A 19,486-nucleotide genomic window follows, 5' to 3' on the forward strand; every position below is an offset into this window, starting at 1 on the left:
TATGACAGCTCCACTGGAGTTTTGAATAGCAGCAGGTGCAAGGACAGGCACTGTTTGTCCCTAGGCAATGTCAAGGGAGAAACAAAAGCAGAGCTACAACAGTTCCTATAAATTGTGTCCTCCCAGAGCCTCACCTGGCTGTTTCTTTCCCCCAGGTAAAAGCCACATCCCTATATAAGGCTTCAAAATAATCCTGGTCACACCAGGAGTTTTAAAATCATTTCTAAAGTTCTCTCTCTCTCTCTAGCTCTCTCTCTCTCTTGGCTTTTTTGTTGTTTATTTGATTTTCCCTGGACCTCGGTCTATGATGTTATTTTAAAATGAAATATTGCTCTGTAATTTTTTAATTAAGCTTTTTATTCTGCTGTGATCATAGATTTCCATACAGTAGTGAGAAGTAATACAGAGATATCCCAAATACTCTTTGCCTGGTTTCTTCTTATTATTTTTAAAAAATATTTTATTTACTTATTCATGAGAGACAAAGGAGAGAGGCAGAGACACAGGCAGAGGGAGAAGCAGGCTCCCTGCGGGGACCCCGATGTGGGATTCAGTCCCAGGACCCCGGGGTCAAGACCTGAGCAGAAGGCAGGTGCTCAACCACTGAGCCACCAGGTGTCCTTGCCTGGTTTCTTCTAATGGCAACACCTTACAAAGTACAGTACAGTATCGCACCTAGGGCACTGACATTGACACTGTTAAGATCATTACAGTTTAGAGTATTTCCTACACCATAAACATCCCTCAAGTTGTCCTATTACAGCTACACCCAGTTCCCACCATCTCCACCCTGCTCCTCAACCCTGGTAACCACTCATTTTTTCTCAGTACTCTCTCACTAACCTGTGAAACGTGGAAGATGATACCAGCCCTTAAGTCAGTGTAGGAAGTAACAAGAGCAGTATCAGCCTCCTTGAAAGTGGTGGCCGGCTTACATGTGTTGAGGCATCATACTCTCATCCAGTGCAAGGAAAGTAAAAAATTTTTTTTTTTTTTTTTTTTTTTTTTTTTTTTTTTTTTTTAGGCTTCAATTCAGGTTCTGGAGATTTGATGAAATAGCCAGAGTCATAAATCTTCAGTAAGCCCATTTGTTCTATCAAGTTCTCTTTCATAGTGCATTAGCACAGAGTCCTTACTTTTGTCAAATGTATTTATTGACCCCTCCTCTTCCTTCCATGTCATCCAGTTTGATCTTATCCAGCATTTCACTAACTGAAAGTTATTTTCATTTCTGAGGAATAGTCATATGGCAGCTTGGCATCGTGTTGCAGATTATAATATCAATTGTAAATAGCATATAAGGACCATCTCCATTATTTCACAGAAAGAAAACCTTACAAAGCTATAATTCCTCTCCTATGAAGAACCCTTTTCCATGATACTTACTACCTCAAAGCAGCACAAATCTCTCCCAGTGATTTAATTTAAAAAGAACACAGTGTGATATATCCTCCTCGAAAAATTTATTACCCATTATTTTATTCCAGTGTTACTGTTATATCCATGCAGCACAATCTTTTCATAAATATGATGAATTTGAATGAATTAAATGAAATTTTGCAATAGCTTCTCCATGTTAGAATTATGATTGCATAAGCAAATTTTTTTTTATTTAAATCTGTTTTCCAGTTATAACTGTATATATTCTTCGGGATACTATTAACCATACAATTGTTCATTATTGATATATTTGTTATCACTTTGATAAGAAAAATTATCTAAAACTTCAAAAAAGACCAAAAGGATGACTACATGTCCTTGTGATGTATTGGAGCACTACAGATTCACTTACGAATTACATCATCTTCTAGGGATGTACCTTTGTTTGATGTCACTGTACCACTGATTAAGGCCCAGATTCTGTGAAGTTACATATTAATTTTTATTTGGAAGAGATATTAATGATTTGTCAGAAAATTCCAAAGGTTATATATAGCTTTATGGCCCTGTCCAACACGAACCTGTTTTGTTTCTTCCGAATGGCTCATGTTTCAGCATGGCTCTCGCTCTGGATTGTATAAACCCCATCTTCAAGTGCTCCTCCAAGCAACATCACATCTACCTTAGTTTGCTCCTCCAAGGTGAATCAAGAGTGGCCATAGAGACTTGCCTTTGCTGATTTTCCCCTGGCCGTTTCTCCCCGTGCTTTCTGCTTTTATCTCTGGTTCATGGCCAACTTTGGTTCTGGTTCTGGTCCACAGAAGGTCAACAAATTCTTCCCTACAAGTGATGACAATATTCCAGAATCAAGTTTTGCTGTCTGCTACTGAAACGCTGGGCATCAGTTCTCCAAGAGACAAGACTAAAGGAGACCTGGATGGTAGCCTGGGCTCTGCTGTGCTTGCGGGTCCTCTGGCCACTCCTGTGGGCTGGGACTCCTAGGACTCTCTGGGCCTTCATTACACTGGTGGCTGTGCTGTTCTGCAGCGAAGTGACACAAAGGAACCAGCAAGTGACAAAGACTCATCATGGGGTCCATCGGGATCCAGGCACGACTTCCAAAGCTCTTCCTCCCCAGGGTTACACGGAACGTGCTTCCTCCTCCACAAAGTACTGGGGTGGCCCAAACTGAGTCAGCCTGCCCAGGGAAGGCTGCTCAAGACCCGGAGCTGAGGGGCCTCACTGGAGGCTGGTAATGCAAATGCTGTACCTGTCCTGCTGGCCGCTGGGACCGGAATCCCACAAATAATATATTTTCTACAAGCAATCCAGGCAGACCGGTCCTGTAGAGGTCAGTGCTCTGAGCATGAAAGACACCCTTGACAATTAATCACAAAGGGTGCACATACAAAAAGCCAAATTCTCATGTCAACCAGCAGATGCCCCACAAGCAGGCTGTTCTGAAGAAATGTGAGAACCCAGCAGCATCGAGCCTACTGTGTGAATTTGTTTGCATTGTATGTTTACCTCTATTTAAGCTTAATTCTTTTTTTAAAGATTTTATTTATTTATTCATGAGACACAGAGAGAGAGAGGCAGAGACCCAGGCAGAGAGAGAAACAGGCTCCATGTGGGGAGCCCAACGCGGGACTCGATCCCGGGACCCTGGGGTCATGCCCTGAGCTGGAGGCAGACGCTCAACCACTGAACCACCCAGGTGCTCTGGGAATCATGGGCTTTTAAAGAGAAAAAAAAACTTCTCTCAGAAATTATTGGTTCAGAGTATTTTTATAGAAGATTCAAGTTCACATGCTCAAAATGAATACGTGGGAAAATGAAATTGGTTGGCTTTCTGGGGTTTTCAAAACAGCTGCATGCCTGTTTCTTGATTTTTATCACCATGAAGTATAAGAAAAACTTTCTTTTTTCTTTTTAACTTTAGTTTGTTTTCTCATTAAGAGGCTGCTAGTATGAATGCACTAAAATTCTATACTGGTGCATTGCTCAGATTAACTAATTTTCCTCCATATACATTTTACGATTATAAAATAATGTGTTTGATTAATTGGATTATAATTCCAACAAACTTTTACATATAATTATCAGGATTGTAAAAAAAAATTATTAGGATTGTTTTGTCAACTTAAAAAAATTCAAATATCTTTTTTTTTTTTAAGATTTTATGTATTTTTTTGAGACACAGTGAGAGAGAGCACACAAGTGGAGAGGAGGGTGAGAAGGCAAGGGAGAAGCAGACTCCCAGCTGAGCAGCAGACTGCCCCGTGAGCCCCAGGGCCTAGAGATCCTGATCTGGGCCAAAGGCACACACTTAACCTACTGAGCCCCCCACATGCTCCAATATCTAAGATCATCAGTTAAATTTGAGTCATTGATTAATATCAGAATTAATTAATAGATAATATCTTGGTGCATGGATTACATCCAAGTAACATAGAATGCTAAAAATTTGGTCACCAAGCCTAATTTTTATTCTAATATATTATAAAGTATCTATACCATTGAGACGTGTTAATGAGCATTCTTTTTTTTTATTTTTTTTTGCCCCTTTAGAAAGGGGTATATAAGGAACGTGACTTGCAGCGCCTGGGTGGGTGATCAGTTAAGTGTCTGACTCTTGGTTTCGGTTCAGGTCTCGATCTCAGGGTCCTGGGATCCAGCCTGCCCTTAAGCTCCAAGCTCAGCAGGGAGTCTGCTGCTTGAGGATTCTTTCCCTCTGTCCCTCCCCAACTCATGTTCACTCTCTCTCTGGCTCTCAAATAAAAAAAAAAAAAAAAGTCTTTAAAAAAAAAAAGAATGTGACTTTAGAGGTTGTGTAACGTGTGCTTATGAGCTTCTCTGGTCTGCTTAAACTTTTGTATAAGGCAGACAGTTTTCAATTACCTACCTTTCATTTTTTGCTGTCAAGTAGAACTTGGTACATTGGTTAAAAGTTGTGGTTAACATGGATGGATGAGAATCTAAGCAGAAACATAATGGAAAATAAACACAACTGTGTATACAAGGTAATGGAACGTATTTCTGTTATTTTTCTTAAAGCAAATAGAGAATACTTTTGTCCTAAAATAAAAATGTCTGGTTGTTCCAGAATATAAAAGAATACAGTAAATGACAAAATTTAAGTGGTTGTGGCAAACTGTAGATTTGAGGAAAGTAAATTTTCTTTGACGTGGATGGTAACCCAAAAAGGATGCGTCTAAAGAGAAGCAATGAAACGTGTTGGTACAATTTTGTTGAGTTTATTCATAAGGGGGGAAGAAAAAATTTGTGAGTCCTTTACTGCCAAAGATTAGATTAATGCAGTCCCAATATTCAGATTTTCTCCCTGCTAAAATGAAAAATTGATCTTGAAGTGTTCAGCATTTCTTAACAGAAAATAATAAAAGGTTACTCTTTAGCATTTGTGCAATTTTTCAAACAACAGAAACCCTGTAGCTCACCTTTTGTTTGTTCTGCTGGCTTTTTAATAGGGCCCTTGATTAATTTTTTAAAAAGACAAAGAATAAAAATGACTTCTGAAAGAGCAGAGCTATCTTACAATTAGATTACCTTTTGCTATATTTATTTTAAAATATTCTTTCGACGTTACGCTTGATATGTAGCCAGGCTACAACCCTTTATTTTCCCGAGGCACCTATGTTCTTCTCTTAATTACGTGTCTAACCCCCTCTGATAACTCTTTTGATTTTGCTCTCCTGAAATCAGATCCTAGATTCAGAAAAGTATTTTTCCAAGATATCTTTAATACCTAAATAATGTTTTGGGTTTTCTAGACGTCCCTGGGTACCTACCAAGATTCTTTCATCTTATTGAAGGAGGAATACTGGTAATAATTAGGTTGTTTGATATGCTCAGTATTTCTTAATTAGTTCAACACTATTGTAAGAGCTGCTTGGCAAAAACTGTCAAATCAGGAGAAACTATGCCTTCCCCTAAGTTAGTTTCATGTAGGAAAATGCCATTAACACAAATGTTTCAGGGGTTATCCGCATTACAGAAAGAATTGGAAATCTTCAGCATTGAGGCAATGACCTCATCGTTCACGATGTTTGGCCCTCAGGAGAAACCGGGATCAAATCCTCAAGATACCATCATGGGCTATAGCCCAACGGAGAACTGTACTCCCGTTGACTTTCGTAATGTTGCTCCTGTAGGCAACTAATCACTGCTGTTTAAGCCTTACCATCTGCAGATGGCTCATACTTTCCTCCCATGTTTGCCTAAAGGCTCATTATAGGCTACAGTCCAGAAACGTGGTCCTCAAAAGAGAAGCATGTTCTTAGGGCCTCAGAGAAAAAGACTACTCGTTACTGATACTTCCAGGGATAGACTGTTAAGCACAGGCTTCCAAGACTACTAGATTTTACCAGGGGACCGATTCGAGATTGCAAAAGCTCTTTTTAATCAAGAAGCCTACAGCTTCATGAAAGCAGACTGATGATCAAGATCCAGTGGAAAAAGAATTGACTAAGTAGGACTGGATGAACTTAGAAGAAACCATTCATTTTGGAATATTGTTGGTCATATTTTCTAATGTACTATTTTCTGATGAACATATGAGCAAGCCGTTTTCCGTTAGTAGGATATGCTTTTGTGAATTAAAACAATAATTTTTAAAAATGGCATCTTTTACTCATTGGCCCATCAGTGATCAGGAGTAGATACTGAGTTTCTACTTTTCATGGCCAAGTAAGTATTTACATAGATTCACTAAGATTCTGTCCTTTTTAAGCAGAATAAAGTTAGGCAAGTCAATTGTGCAGTAAAGAATATGACTGGGGTATCATATCCAAAAATAGATTATATATATACATATATAAAAATATATAAATCATATAGATTTATATTTTATATTTAAAATATTTTAATATATATTTATATTTATATATAAATTTTTATATATTTTATATTGAAAATATTTTAATATATATTTATATATATCATAATCATATATATATCATATATATATCTCCACAATTAAGGAAAAAATGTTATATGTACCTATTTTGTGACCAATATCTACAAAGCCCTTCCAAGATACTGGCCTGATAATAGAGGCTCTGGTTTACAGATATTAAGAAATTTAATTTCTTGAAATTTCCCATGATTTCCTGACAGTTCAGGTACCTCAACAGATTTTGAAGACCTCAAGGAGAAAGAAATTCACCAACATCACATGTACTGAAAGCAAAACTTGGTGTGGCTCCTAAACTTGAGAAAGAAGAACAAATAATAGAGACTTTTAAAAGTTCAATCCTATATTCTTGATGAGATTTTCACAGAGAATTTAATTCTGTGGGTTTAGTAGTTTTCCAACTCAGTATCACTCTAGATTTGATGACCATGAACATGTGATACTTAACACCTCTCACTGAATCCACGTCAATGAAAAATGAGGCCAGGCTTTTTATGATAAACAGTGTAATCTCTAATGATTATAATCACAAGGCTCTCATTCCGGTCCAATCTAAGATCCCCATCGCAATGATGGAAAAAGCTCGTCAACTATTCTCTCTGCTTCCGCCTTTGCCTGCCTCACCACCTCCGCAACCCACAGCACGCACGGTAATCCTTTAAAAATAAGTTAGATCTGATTAGTTGGAAAAGTTGAGAAACTGTGGAAGACTGGAGAAATCATTTGGATTGGAAATTCACAGGAGTAGACCTACAAATATCTTTAAAAGTGTACAACTCTACTGATAAAAAATGCAAGTAAAAATAACAAAATGCATGATTTTATCCATCACATTAAAACAATAAATTCAATTTGGAAAAAAAAAAAAATCATGTCACTCTCCTTTCCAAAACCTACCTTCACCTCAAGGCACTTGCACTTACTTCTCCCTTTTGCCTGGAATGCTCCCCACTTCCCCCATATAGCCATGATTTTCCTTCCTCATCTTCTGGGTCTTTATCACATTCTTAGTAAGGCCTTTCTTCACTACCTTGCTTAAGATCATAAAAACATTTCCCCACATCACATCATACACACCCTTCTTATTCCCCTCCTAAGCCTTCTTTTAATTCACACTTATAACCCTCTAACATACTATGTGTTGTACTTTGCTTTTTTAATTATTAGCCTCATCCCTTCAGTAAAATGCAATCTCCCTAAAGGCAAGGCTCTTTGAACAGTTTCTTTGTTGCTGCATTTCCAATATCTGAAGTAGTGCCTGGCATATAGAAGGGATCAATAAGGGTTTATTGGATTTCCTAATTAATCAGCTAAAAAAGATCACATAGGACCAAATCATAATAAGCTCTAAAATAAATATATCTGCACTTTCCATACAGACATGGTGATCATTGGAAAAAATGGGAAGCCATAAAAAAATTGCTGTATATTTGCATGTAGCCTTGTGTTTAACATAGACTATGTTTACTCTTATCCGCTTCAATTTGCAAAGGGCATATAATACCTGTTCAATTTGGATGTTGACAGGTATTTGAATAAGTCCTACACTGGAGGTGGGATGACTGACCCATCCTCTAACCTCTCATCTGACCACCCAGCAAGACATTCATTCCAATTTCACATTTCTGTACGGAAAAGTGTCTCTACATTGGCACTCACTTCAATGTCATTAGTCGTCCTCAATATTTTTTTCAGACACTAAACTGAAAGCTCCAATGGTTTGTTAATAATTATTTCCTTCTGTCTTGGACTTATTGAGGAACAGCTGATCATTATTCTTGCTTTAAGATATTTAATGATTAGGGGCACCTGGGTGGCTCAGTGGTTGAGCATCTGCCCTCGGCTCAGGTCATGATCCCGGGGTCCTGGGATCAAGTCCTGCATCAGGGTCCCCACAGGGAGCCTGCTTCTCCCTCTGCCTGTGTCTCTGCCTCTCTCTCTCTCTCTCTCTCTGTCTCTCATGAATAAATAAATTAAATATTTTAAGATAAGATAGTTAATGATTATTCATAAATTTATTACTGCTGTTGTTCCACTTAAATCTAATATATGTGTTTATATACATACATAAATGTCTTTCTATTTTGTATTTAAACCTTCAAAATTACCAACTGCCCCACAAAAATCTTTCTCCTCCAAGCGCCAAGTATTTCTCTTACTTAGTAAAGTCATTAACATAAAAAGAAAATGCTCAATGAGACCTCAGAATATTAGACCCCCTTATTAATGGATTTAAGATTTCTTCTTACTGTGACACTATTTATCATTGGCTGAAAAATGACCCCAATTACTATCACAAGAATATAAAACTTAAGAGACTCTCAAAATCCTAGAATCTCAGAATTGGATGGCAACTTGAAGTTACCTAATTCAAAAAAAAAAAAAAAAAAAGAGTTACCTAATTCAGCGTTTGAATGTTCGAACTGGATGGTTTAAGTGAGTCTGTCAGCTTGTGCCAGGCGGACACAAAGGAAAGTGACAACTGGAAAAGGATGTCACACAAATAGCTCATCTTTGGAGAAGAGCTATCATACCCTGGATAAAAGATGTCCTTTTAAGCTTTGTCCCTATCTGAGAGTAGAGAGAGAAAATTCAAGCAAAAATTCACATCACCTCGTATTACTGTCAGAAGGATGCCATTGTCCCTTGATAGTTTAACCCAACCTGAAGCTTATTGTATTGTACAGGGTATTTTTTCCTTCCGATTAGAAATAACAGGTCTCAGAGCAACAGCAGAAGGAGAACCTGGGAGTGACTGCACAGAAGCACACGGGGAGAGCACACCACCTACACGTCTGCATATGCCTCATGGGTCTATGCCCAGCTCTTCGCGGTGAACGGTGTCTAACAAGTGCAGGGGGCAGGGGGACCACCTCACTTATAAAGACACCAGGGAACCATCCACGTGCAATATTCACATGCTCGAGATTGCATTCTGTGACTTATTTGATGATGGTGGTGGTGGTGGTGGTGGTGGTGATGATGATGATGGTTATGAAGCTTGTAGGCATAAATTTGGTTATTTTTAGTATAGTATTTTTACCTGATAAAATTTATACAACATCATCTTAAATTGAAAAACCTAGTGTCATGGCTACCCCATTCCCCATTCCAGACTTTCCCCTGCATCTCGAATTGATCTTTGGTTCCTTTCTTATCCTCAATATCTACACCCAACAATTGGACAAATATTAGATTCCTCTACTAGATTATGCAGAAGAATTTCCTCCTTCCCAGTTTTACTTTCAAGTGTCTATTACAGGCTTTTGTTAGACTTGACTTTTTTTTTTGTTGTTGTTACACTGTCTGGTGATCCCAATTTTATTTTATTATTATTTTTTAAGATTTATTTATTTGGGAGAGAGAAAAAGCACAAGCAGCAGAGGGGCAGAAGGAAGGGGAGAGAGAGAAAATCCTCAAGTGGACTCCCCACCGAGCACTGAGCAGGGCTCGATCCCAGGACCCTGAGATCATGACCCGAGCCGAAATCAGGGCTCGGACGCTTAACCAACTGAGCCCCCGTGATCCTAATTTTAAATTAATCTTCCTAAGTGGAACTCTTGTCATGTCATTGCATCTCATTAGCTGCCTGAAAAAACATCATCTTTTGGACAAAAGTAAGCGCAGCTCCTCTGTCTTGAACTTGGTGTCCTCCACAAGGTGACTGAGCACATATTTCCTCTGTTTCCTTCCTTCAGTTCTCAAGTTCCTGTAGTTCCCCCGAAGTGAACTGCCGAGATCTTACCCCAGCGTCCCCAGCCTCCGAGCTCATTCTGTTCTATTCTTGAAGGTCTCCTTTGGCTTTTCAAATCTTTCTCCTCCCTTAGCATCCACCTCACTTTTTCCCATGGACGATTTCCTTACTTCCCAACGCTTTTACTTCATCCCCAGGTTGATGAGGATTTCTGTTTCTTTGAATCCCTCTAAAAATAGTCACAACAACTCTAAAGCTGTCATTTTCTTTCTTGCTTTAGGCATATGCTGCTTTACGCCACTGTTCCCTTCTTCTTCCTCAGCCCCTGGTTGCATGCTCTTGAAACTGGAAACGGGTCGAAATGTCTGTGGTTCCCTGGAAATGCTGCGCTTTTTGTATTTCCACCATTAGTGCGGTGTGAGCGGATGTGTATAGTGGAGGGGTCGTCGTGTTCGCATCTTGCAATTAGGCGAATGACCTCATTTTCAGGCTTGAATTCATTTTCGATTTTAATTTTATTTTATACGATGTGTAGACAGTTCCCTGTTCTCTGCATTTAGATGTATAAACAATATAAATCTGTTAATTCTGTAAGTAGTTTTTATAATTATGATGTAACTCTATCCTATCCTTAAAACATTTAAAATAAACCCTTTATGTGCAAAAAAAAAAAAGTGGAAACGGGGAAAGAGTCATCTTTATATCGCTTGAAGTTCTCTGTGCATTTAATAGTTATTTAATACTTTTTTTTAAAGGTTTATTTTTTATTTATGATGGACATAGAGAGAGAGAGAGGCAGAGACACAGGCAGAGGGAGAAGCAGGCTCCATGCAGGGAGCCCGACGTGGGACTTGATCCCGGGTCTCCAGGATCATGCCCTGGGCCGAAGGCAGCGCTAAACCGCTGAGCCACCCGGGCTGCCCCCATTCTTTAATATTTTGGAATATCACTGATGCCTGAAATGTCACTTCAGAGTGGAAAAATACACAGGAAAAAGGGGCCAACAACCCTAAGTTCATATTCTAGGGGCTGATTGCATCCCTGGGGAAAGCCAAGTGTCTTCTAACAAACCCTCGCCAAAATGTAGTGGATATGTCCACCTGGCTTTTGGACTTTTTCAACTGAAATGTCGGGCATCTAACTCCAGTTGGGAACTTTCTGCCGTTAGGGGCCCCCGGGTGGCTCAGCGGTTGAGCGTCTGCCTTTGGCCCAGGGCTTGACCCTGGGGTCCTGGGATTAAGTCCCACGTCGGGGTCCCTGCATGGAGCCTGCTTCTCCCTCTGCCTGTGTCTCTCATGAATACATAAATAAAATCTAAAAAAAGAAAAAATAAAAATGTTTCTGCTGCTAAAAAAAAATGTGAATGGCAAGATTGGAGTTTCACTCTTTTTTGGTCTGTGTTACCCACCCTATAGGTTGCAATTTCTTTATAAACACCTTAGTAATCAAAAATTCCATATTTTATTTTTGCTTTGTTTTTTGAATCTTTCTGTGATCCTTGAACACTGGCTTGAAAGGAGAAACAACGTTTGTCCCCATAGCTTAAGTAAACCTCAGTGAGAAAAACGCACTTTTCGACCATTTTATGGAATGTATGAGATCCTTTGCATTCCTTTTCTCGTTCCTGTTGCATTTGCCTTGTGTTGTGCTCGTTCACAGGAATGGCTATTAATCAGAAATATATTTTTGTGTCGGGCACATACAGAGATGAATTAGGTTCCTGGCCCATAAGAAGATTCCCATCTGCAAGAAGGAAAGAACCACATCAAGAAACAAATTCAAAAAAAAAAAAAAAAAGAAAAGAAAAGAAAAGAAAAGAAAAGAAAAGAAAAGAAAAGAAAAGAAAAGAAAAGAAAAGAAAAAAAGAAAGAAAAGAAAAAGAAACAAATGCAATAGTGTGTATAGGTCCTGTGTTCTCAGTAATTACTGAGCCCGGAGGAGATGCAAAGGAACTCGATCAGTTTTACCTGGATTAGGGTCAGAAAGTTTTCATAGAAAGAGTGATCTGTGAGCTGAATCCTCAATGTTGAACATTTCCGGAAGCAAACTTGCCTCTTCTCTTTGGTTTCAAGTCCCTGTAGTCTTTTTTTTTTTCTCTCTTTTTTTAAATATTCCCAAGATGGTTCTATGAGATGGTTTTTTCTGACTTTCAGTTCACTCCCTGCTTGCTCACAACAGCACTCCCTTCACTTTTTATTTTTATTTATTTATTTATTTATTTATTTATTTATTTATTTATATTTTTATTTATTTATTTTTCCCTTCACTTTCTAAACCTCAGTTGCTCTAACTCTGTTATGTAAAGATGGCCTCGTTTTGTAAATCTTCCATCTATGAAGTCTCTACCCTGGACCAGGTTGTTCTGGAGCATCAGTTGCATCAGGCACACCCCAGGCGCGTCCGTGTATTAGAGACAGGGAGAAGGGCGAGCGTGGTGCATGTGGTTATCGGCTCCAACATCGATGACATGAAGTCTACAGCGACCTCTTTATGTGTTACTACGGTCCCAGAAAATGGATGGGTTATCACCAAATTTGGTCAGACCTAAAATAAGGAATACAAGGTGTCGCAAGGCCACGCAATCCCAAGGGAGCAGGCTTTCCTCTTCCCGCGACCTGAGGGTTAGCGGAGGCCCGTGATGTGACCATGAGTCAGGAGGAGCGCGTCAGAGTGTCCACGGGAGGGGAAGGGGGCCGCCCTCGAAGCGCCAGTCGTGAGAGGATGCGCCTCCACTCCTGAGCTGCAGCATCTCTGTCCAACCACTTCGGACACGCCGAGCCCCAGTTAAGGGCGTCAGAGGGCGTCGAGGGGAGACGTGTCTTCCGTATTTACCCGCATGTGCTACCCTCCCCTGCGGTCGGGGGTCAGGTTTCTCCCCCCAGCACAGCAGGGCCAGACCTCGGCCTTCCAGGCCTCTGTGGGTCCCCGCGGTCCGGGGCCGGCCCTCAGGTTACAGCGGGCAGTCGGGCAGGTGTTCACAGGTGGCCTGCAGGCCGGAGAAGGGGCGTCGAGGTCTGCTTCCGGGAAAGCCAGCCACCTGCCCTGCACATGGCACCAGCAGGGCCGCGGGGGCCACACCAGGCCCAAGCGGTGGACATCCCGGCCCAGGGGGGCAGAGGCCCGACACCCTGCTCTCCGGGTGCGCCCTCACCTAGGGGTGGCCCAGCCCCAGGAACGGCTGTCCCGAGGCAGAGCCAGCCGCAGTGCAGCCCCCCAGCCCAGGTCCCCCCGCAGCTGCTTCCCGGTGGTGGAGGGCGGCGTCCCCTCCAGCAGGGTCTCCGGGTGAGGTGGCGGCCACACCAGGGCCACAGCCACAGGGCAGGGGAAACAGGGGTGGCCCCGGTCACACCGCAGGGCACCAGGCACAGGTGCGGGCTCCTGCCCGTCCAGGCTACTCAGGGAGCCGAGGGAGCGGCGTGTGCAGGCTGCAGCTCTGTGCTGTTTGCGGCCCGCAGGAGACCGTGGGACCTGGAGCACGGAGCTCGGGCCATGGGAGGCCGGGGGGCCGGGAGCACGGAGCTTGGGTTGCGGGACAGCATGGGACCTGGAGCATACCACATGTGCAGTCTGTCCCCTCCAGGCAGTACGCAGTCTGTCCCCTGCGGCAACTGTGCAGTCCTTCCCCCCGAGGCACGTGTGCAGTCCATCCCCCGCAGCACATGTGCAGTCTGTCCCCCGAGGCACGGGTGCAGTCTGTTCCTGAGGCACGTGTGCAGTCTGTCCCCTGCTGACACACAGGTCGAGGCCCGGGGCGCAGGGCTTCCCCGGGACTGGCCCCATCTGCGCCCGCGGCCCTAATGGACAGAGTCGGGGACACTGGGACTTGGGGCGGCAGAGGAGCAGGCTGCCCAAATGACAGGCAGAGGCGACGACCACCGAGCAACCTCCGGGAAGCCTGAGCTCCCAGCGAGCCTGGGCCCCGCACTCGGCCCCACGGCAGCCGCCCCGGCCTGGGAGTCCCAAGGCCACAAGCGCCGACCTGTCCCGAGGGCACTTGCTCTTAGAAATGATCATTGACTTGAACAGGCTCCGATCACACACTCACGTCACTGGCACGGAACTGTGCTCCTTCGCAGACCCAGCGACAGTCACTGTTTCTCCATCCGCGGGAGGGGCACCAGGCCCTCGGCTCCCTGCCTGGCTCTAGTGCTCCCAGCAGCTCCAGTGCTCCCCACCTGGCTCCAGTGCTCCCAGCAGCTCCAATGCTCCCAGCAGCCTCAGTGCTCCCCAGCAGCTCCAGTGCTCTCCAGCAGCTCCAGTGCTCCCAGCAGCTCCAGTGTTCCCAGCAGCGTCAGTGCTCCCAGCAGCTCCAATGCTCCCAGCAGCCTCAGTGCTCCCCAGCAGCTCCAGTGCTCCCCAGCAGCTCCAGTGCTCCCAGCAGCTCCAGTGTTCCCAGCAGCTTCAGTGCTCCCAGCAGCTCTAGTGTCCCCAGCAGCTCCAGTGCTCCCAGCAGCTCCAGTGTCCCCAGCAGCTCCAGTGCTCCCAGCAGCCCCAGTGCTCCCAGCAGTCCCAGTGCTCCCAGCAGCTCCAGTGTCCCCAGCAGCTCCAGTGCTCCCAGCAGCTCCAGTGTCCCCAGCAGCTCCAGTGCTCCCAGCAGCTCCAGTGTCCCCAGCAGCTCCAGTGCTCCCAGCAGCCCCAGTGCTCCCAGCAGTCCCAGTGCTCCCAGCAGCTCCAGTGTCCCCAGCAGCTCCAGTGCTCCCAGCAGCCCCAGTGCTCCCAGCAGTCCCAGTGCTCCCAGCAGCTCCAGTGCTCCCAGCAGCTCCAGTGTCCCCAGCAGCTCCAGTGCTCCCAGCAGCCCCAATGCTCCCAGCAGTCCCAGTGCTCCCAGCAGCTCCAGTGTCCCCAGCAGCTCCAGTGCTCCCAGCAGCTCCAGTGTCCCCAGCAGCTCCAGTGCTCCCAGCAGCCCCAATGCTCCCAGCAGTCCCAGTGCTCCCAGCAGCTCCAGTGTCCCCAGCAGCTCCAGTGCTCCCAGCAGCTCCAGTGTCCCCAGCAGCTCCAGTGCTCCCAGCAGCCCCAGTGCTCCCAGCAGTCCCAGTGCTCCCAGCAGCTCCAGTGTCCCCAGCAGCTCCAGTGCTCCCAGCAGCCCCAGTGCTCCCAGCAGTCCCAGTGCTCCCAGCAGCTCCAGTGCTCCCAGCAGCCCCAGTGCTCCCCAGCAGCCCTAAGATGGGAAGCATAAGTTCCAACCGGCCGACCTCACGCTCTCAGCTCAGGGATAATAGGAGCTAATTTAGCTCTTGGCGATGAAGCGCTGTGCTCCTACTCGGGGGATGGAATGGAAGTCAGCTGCCGGCGGAACCCCAAGACGGAGGAAACCATGGAACCGGAAAATGAGTTCGGCGCTCCGCAGCTAAATTTTGCTCTTTTTCTAGAAACCCTAAAAGTGTATTTGCATGAGGTTTGGACTAGGAGTCAGCAGGAGAAGGCGAGGGCAAAGGAGGGCCTGCACCGCTCCCCCCTCCGCCCTCCCCGGGGTCAGGGCAGAGGACGACCTGGATGACAATTTGCTAATTGTTGTCACGGGTCTCGGCTCTGGTCCAGGCTGAGGGCACAATTACAGTCTCCGAAATCCAGCGTCCAACACAGGAACGCCTCCCTGGAGGGCGCAGGAAACCAGGAGGACGGATTTAAGAATGAGTCTTCGTGAATTGTCATAGTCTCCACACCTGCGTCACAGGCTTCGGAAAAGCGAAAAATCAAAACACATGCATCTGTAGATGTTTTTTCAAGCACTTTATAGAGACTCTGCATTTGCCGTTTTTGACGAGGCTCTGATGGCCCTTCACAGCGCATCGCTTCCTTTGTCTTCCACGTCGAGCAATAGAAAAGCACCACGTGGGGATCCCTGGGTGGCGCAGCGGTTTGGCGCCTGCCTTTGGCCCAGAGCGTGATCCTGGAGACCCGGGATCGAATCCCACATCGGGCTCCCGGTGCATGGAGCCTGCTTCTCCCTCTGCCTGTGTCTCTGCCTCTCTCTCTCTCACTGTGTGCCTATCATAAAATAAAAATAATTAAAAAAAAAAAAAAAAAAAAAGAAAAGCACCACGTGCCGCGAGCTTGTGAATCCAGGAGGGGTCGCGGGGCGTCCACCCGAAGCCTGAAATGAGCAAATGAGTATTCGCTCATCGGGCCACGTTAGAGGAATTTTGCATTTGCATTTTCTGTGTTTTTAAGGATGGAATTCCTGCAAAGGGCCACCATCCAGGACGGACGCACGGGCGCTTCTCATTTCATAGCCAGGGCAGCTTTCTCCGGAGCCTGACACGTGGGGGTGCTGCCCCCGAGACCCACTGCCGTGTCCTGGACACGTCTTTCCCCCAAAAAGCACAGCCCATCTCCCGGTTCTTGCACTCGGTACCCTTTGTGCATAAAACCCTTGCACTGAAAACTGTAAGGAAAATACTCACCTGGTTTAATTTTTTTTACAAAGACGGGACACGATAATATTCCCACCTTGACAGAGAATCGTATTTATTCTTTTTAGAAGTCTTCCTGCGAGTGATACAAGATAGGCCTGGAGTGAGAAGGGATACCCCCCACATCCCCGTGGCGTTGGGGTGCGGACAAGACGCAGCGGAGTCGGCAGGCCAGGCCTCGGCCAGGATGCGGGGAGCATGAGGGGTGCCGGGTGCGGGCGCCCACCCCACGCGAGCCCCGTGGGTGCAGCCACGGCTGCAGAGACATCGCTCAGCCCTCTGTGGCCACCCTGCCTCCTCCTGGGCCCCCGAAAACCAGAGTTCGCTTCCCGCTTGGTCCAATGCAGGCCCCGTCCAGACCCACCGCCCTCTGACTCTGTTGACCGAGGGCCGCCCTGCTCTCCCGGCTGGAAGTGCAAGTCGAGGGGCCGGGCTGGCGAGTGGGGCTCAGAGTGACACGGCCACGTCGGCGAGGCTGTCTCAGGGAACCTGGGGGACGACGGCGCAAAGCGGCTCCTTCTTTGGTGCCCGATGCACACTGGCCAGAAGACGGCCACTTGTTTTAGTTGCGACATTTTGCTTGTGAGAGACCAAGAAGGTAGCCCCAGATGACCTTAATCACCTCCTCCCCGACCCCGACCAAGGGTCCTTCTTCTGACCGGGTTCTGGGGAGAAATCAACCGGGAGGGGCGCATCCCCATCCCTCCCCACGCCGACGTCGTCACGGCCACGAGGTGGCCTGTCCAGCGCACAGGGACCGGCAGGGCGATGGGAAGGGCCACAGAATTGGTGGGGCTCAGTTGCAGAAGGAGACGCAGAGCCTCCTGTTGGATGGCTCAGAGTTTCGAGCCCGGGCCCGCAGCACATTCTGCAACACATGGGGCAGCCGGCGTGGGTCCCCTCGGGTACCCAAGAAGCCAGCCTGGCCACACCAACAGCCACGCTTGTCTGGAGGCTAGACGCCCCGTCCCGCACATGGAGGCTCCTCCTCCTCCCACGAGATCTCTGTCTCAGGGTCTCCGAGGCCCCTTCTCTACCCTGCTTACTACCGCACAAAGATGCCACATCCTAAATATTTAAGGTATGTCTGTGTGTTTGAGGCCTAGTCTATATCAGCATCCATGGGGCCCCCGGGGGGCTCAGCAGCTGGGCACCTGCCTTCAGCCCAGGGTGTGACCCCGGGGTCCTGGGTTCGAGTCCCACGTCGGGCTCCCTGCATGGAGCCTGCTTCTCCCTCTGCCTGTGTCTCTGCCTCTCCTGTGTCTCTCATGAATAAATAAATAATATCTTTTTAAAAATCACCCAGATTTTTGTTTCTTTTCTAATCATAGGAGCCTCTCTACCCTCCGCATCTTCTAAATAACCCATGACTGCAAGGGGATAGGAAGGGAAATGGGCCGTGCTCCACCCTGGGACAGGAATACCAGAGGCCTAAGGCATCTAACCCCCCTCAACAGGGGGACCCCCGGGGCCTCACTCTCTCACACCTGCCTGCGTGCCTGGACACGCACGTGGCCCCCGCCGCAGCCATCCTGTGACACGTGGGGGTCCAGGAGGTCTGGATGCGATGAATCGAGCAAATATCACGTTGACTCTGTTTTTCTGTCTTTATGCCAAGAGGATGTGCTTCAACCCAGGATGCCCACCCCCTCTTGGGGGAGGCCTCACAGCCTTTTCTCCTCCCTCTTTTGTGACTCATCACTCAGTCAGGGCTTAATTTGTTAAGAACCGAGCACACGTGTTCACATGCAAGTCCTGAGTCCCTCCGAGATGCTGGCGACCGGGGCCAAACTCCCTTCTCAGACAACCCAACGGACATCGGTGCTGAGCCCTCGCCCCTAGACCTGCGGGACCGTAAGTTTCAGAATGCCCCCTCCGTGGAGTCGGAAAGGGGTAACTCAGTACTTCTGACTTCTTCTCTTCATTTCAAAAATCCAATCAAATCAGGATAAATAAATAAATAAATCCTTCTTGACACGTTGATAAAAATTTGGGAGGAAAAATGCTGAGAAGGGCAATGGGGGCTGCACCCAGCTCAGGTTAACCCAGCTCCATCTCTTAAGAGTGATGGCAATCAAATTTGTTCCCACCTCTCTCTCTCTCAAAAAAAAAAAAAAAAAAAAAAAACAAAAAAAAACAAAAAAAAAAAACCATAATTAGAATGCAGGCAGAAGTATATGAAAAGGGATGGAATTATTTATAAAAGTTTTAGAAGGAATCTTTCTGGGTCAGGATATTTGCCCAGTGGCAGGAATTTAATACATAAGCATAACTCTTTAGAGAGCTCTTGCTCCAGGGATTTTTTTCCACCCCCCACCCCCAACAAGGGCGATCTTGAGGAAATGAAAAATTTCAAAAAAAAAAAAAAAAAGAAAAGAAAATTTCAGAGGAATGTTAGGAGTGGCTGGGCAAAAACCAATTTGATCTCCACTGTAGTGGCATTATTTGATTCTTGCATTAAAGAGTGATATCCATAATGTGAAGATTATGCTAAGCGCCCTATAAAAGGATGCAGACCTCGGGGCAGTCGTCTGTGACTTGCTTCCAATTGTGCTCAGAACGACACACACATGTGAAGACAGGCCAAGAAGTGCGGGGTCAGCAAGGCATTCGGGGCTGGCAGACGGAGGAGGAGGCAGCGGAGTCCCACCCGCCGAAGACAAACTCCTCTCCTACGAGAACAAAGTATGATTGAGAGGTTGTAGAGCTGGTCGACCCAACGGGTATGGGTAGATGAAGATGAAGAAGGGTAGATTATGAATTGGACCTCCGAGGTCGAAAAAAATCCTATCTCCTACATAGAGATACGGATACACCCGTAGATGCAGGACAGACACACACATGCACACGAGCTTTCCGCCCGGCGTACCCATTCCTTGGGAGAAATCGCATACAGAGTCGTGGACATCTGTCGCTCTCGGACACAGCGTCCACGCAGGACAGCCCAGATTTCACTTTCGAACCACTGCAGGCCCATCCCTAACCCTGCTCTTATTCATAGAGAAAGGTCAGAGGCCAGAAGGAGGGCTCGGTTTTATTGCACCTGTCGCACCTGTCGCACCTACA

General features: G+C 45.9%; 1 protein-coding gene and 1 long non-coding RNA gene across 2 annotated transcripts in view; both read left to right on the forward strand.

Annotated features, from left to right (window-relative positions):
- Nucleotides 1–14,209: 14,209 nt before the first annotated feature.
- Nucleotides 14,210–15,169, forward strand: LOC119864414 (putative protein TPRXL). Its single transcript, XM_038565224.1, has one exon. It carries the CDS (start codon nt 14,210–14,212, stop codon nt 15,167–15,169), a length of 960 nt encoding a protein of 319 aa, XP_038421152.1.
- A 2,970-nt stretch (nt 15,170–18,139) lies between these two features.
- The window catches only part of LOC111091039, a 33,225-nt gene continuing 31,878 nt past the window's right edge, over nt 18,140–19,486 (forward strand). Inside the window, exon 1 of the long non-coding RNA XR_005373740.1 lies at nt 18,140–18,274. This is a non-coding gene — a long non-coding RNA (uncharacterized LOC111091039). The remainder of the gene's footprint in view (nt 18,275–19,486) is intronic.

This window comes from Canis lupus, chromosome 19 (genome assembly GCF_011100685.1).
Source record: "Canis lupus familiaris isolate Mischka breed German Shepherd chromosome 19, alternate assembly UU_Cfam_GSD_1.0, whole genome shotgun sequence".
Taxonomy (NCBI): Eukaryota; Metazoa; Chordata; class Mammalia; order Carnivora; family Canidae; genus Canis; species Canis lupus.

Excerpts from the sequence above, each read along its gene's own strand:
- LOC119864414 (XM_038565224.1), top strand. The coding sequence starts at position 14,210 with ATGCTCCCAGCAGCCTCAGTGCTCCCCAGCAGCTCCAGTGCTCTCCAG.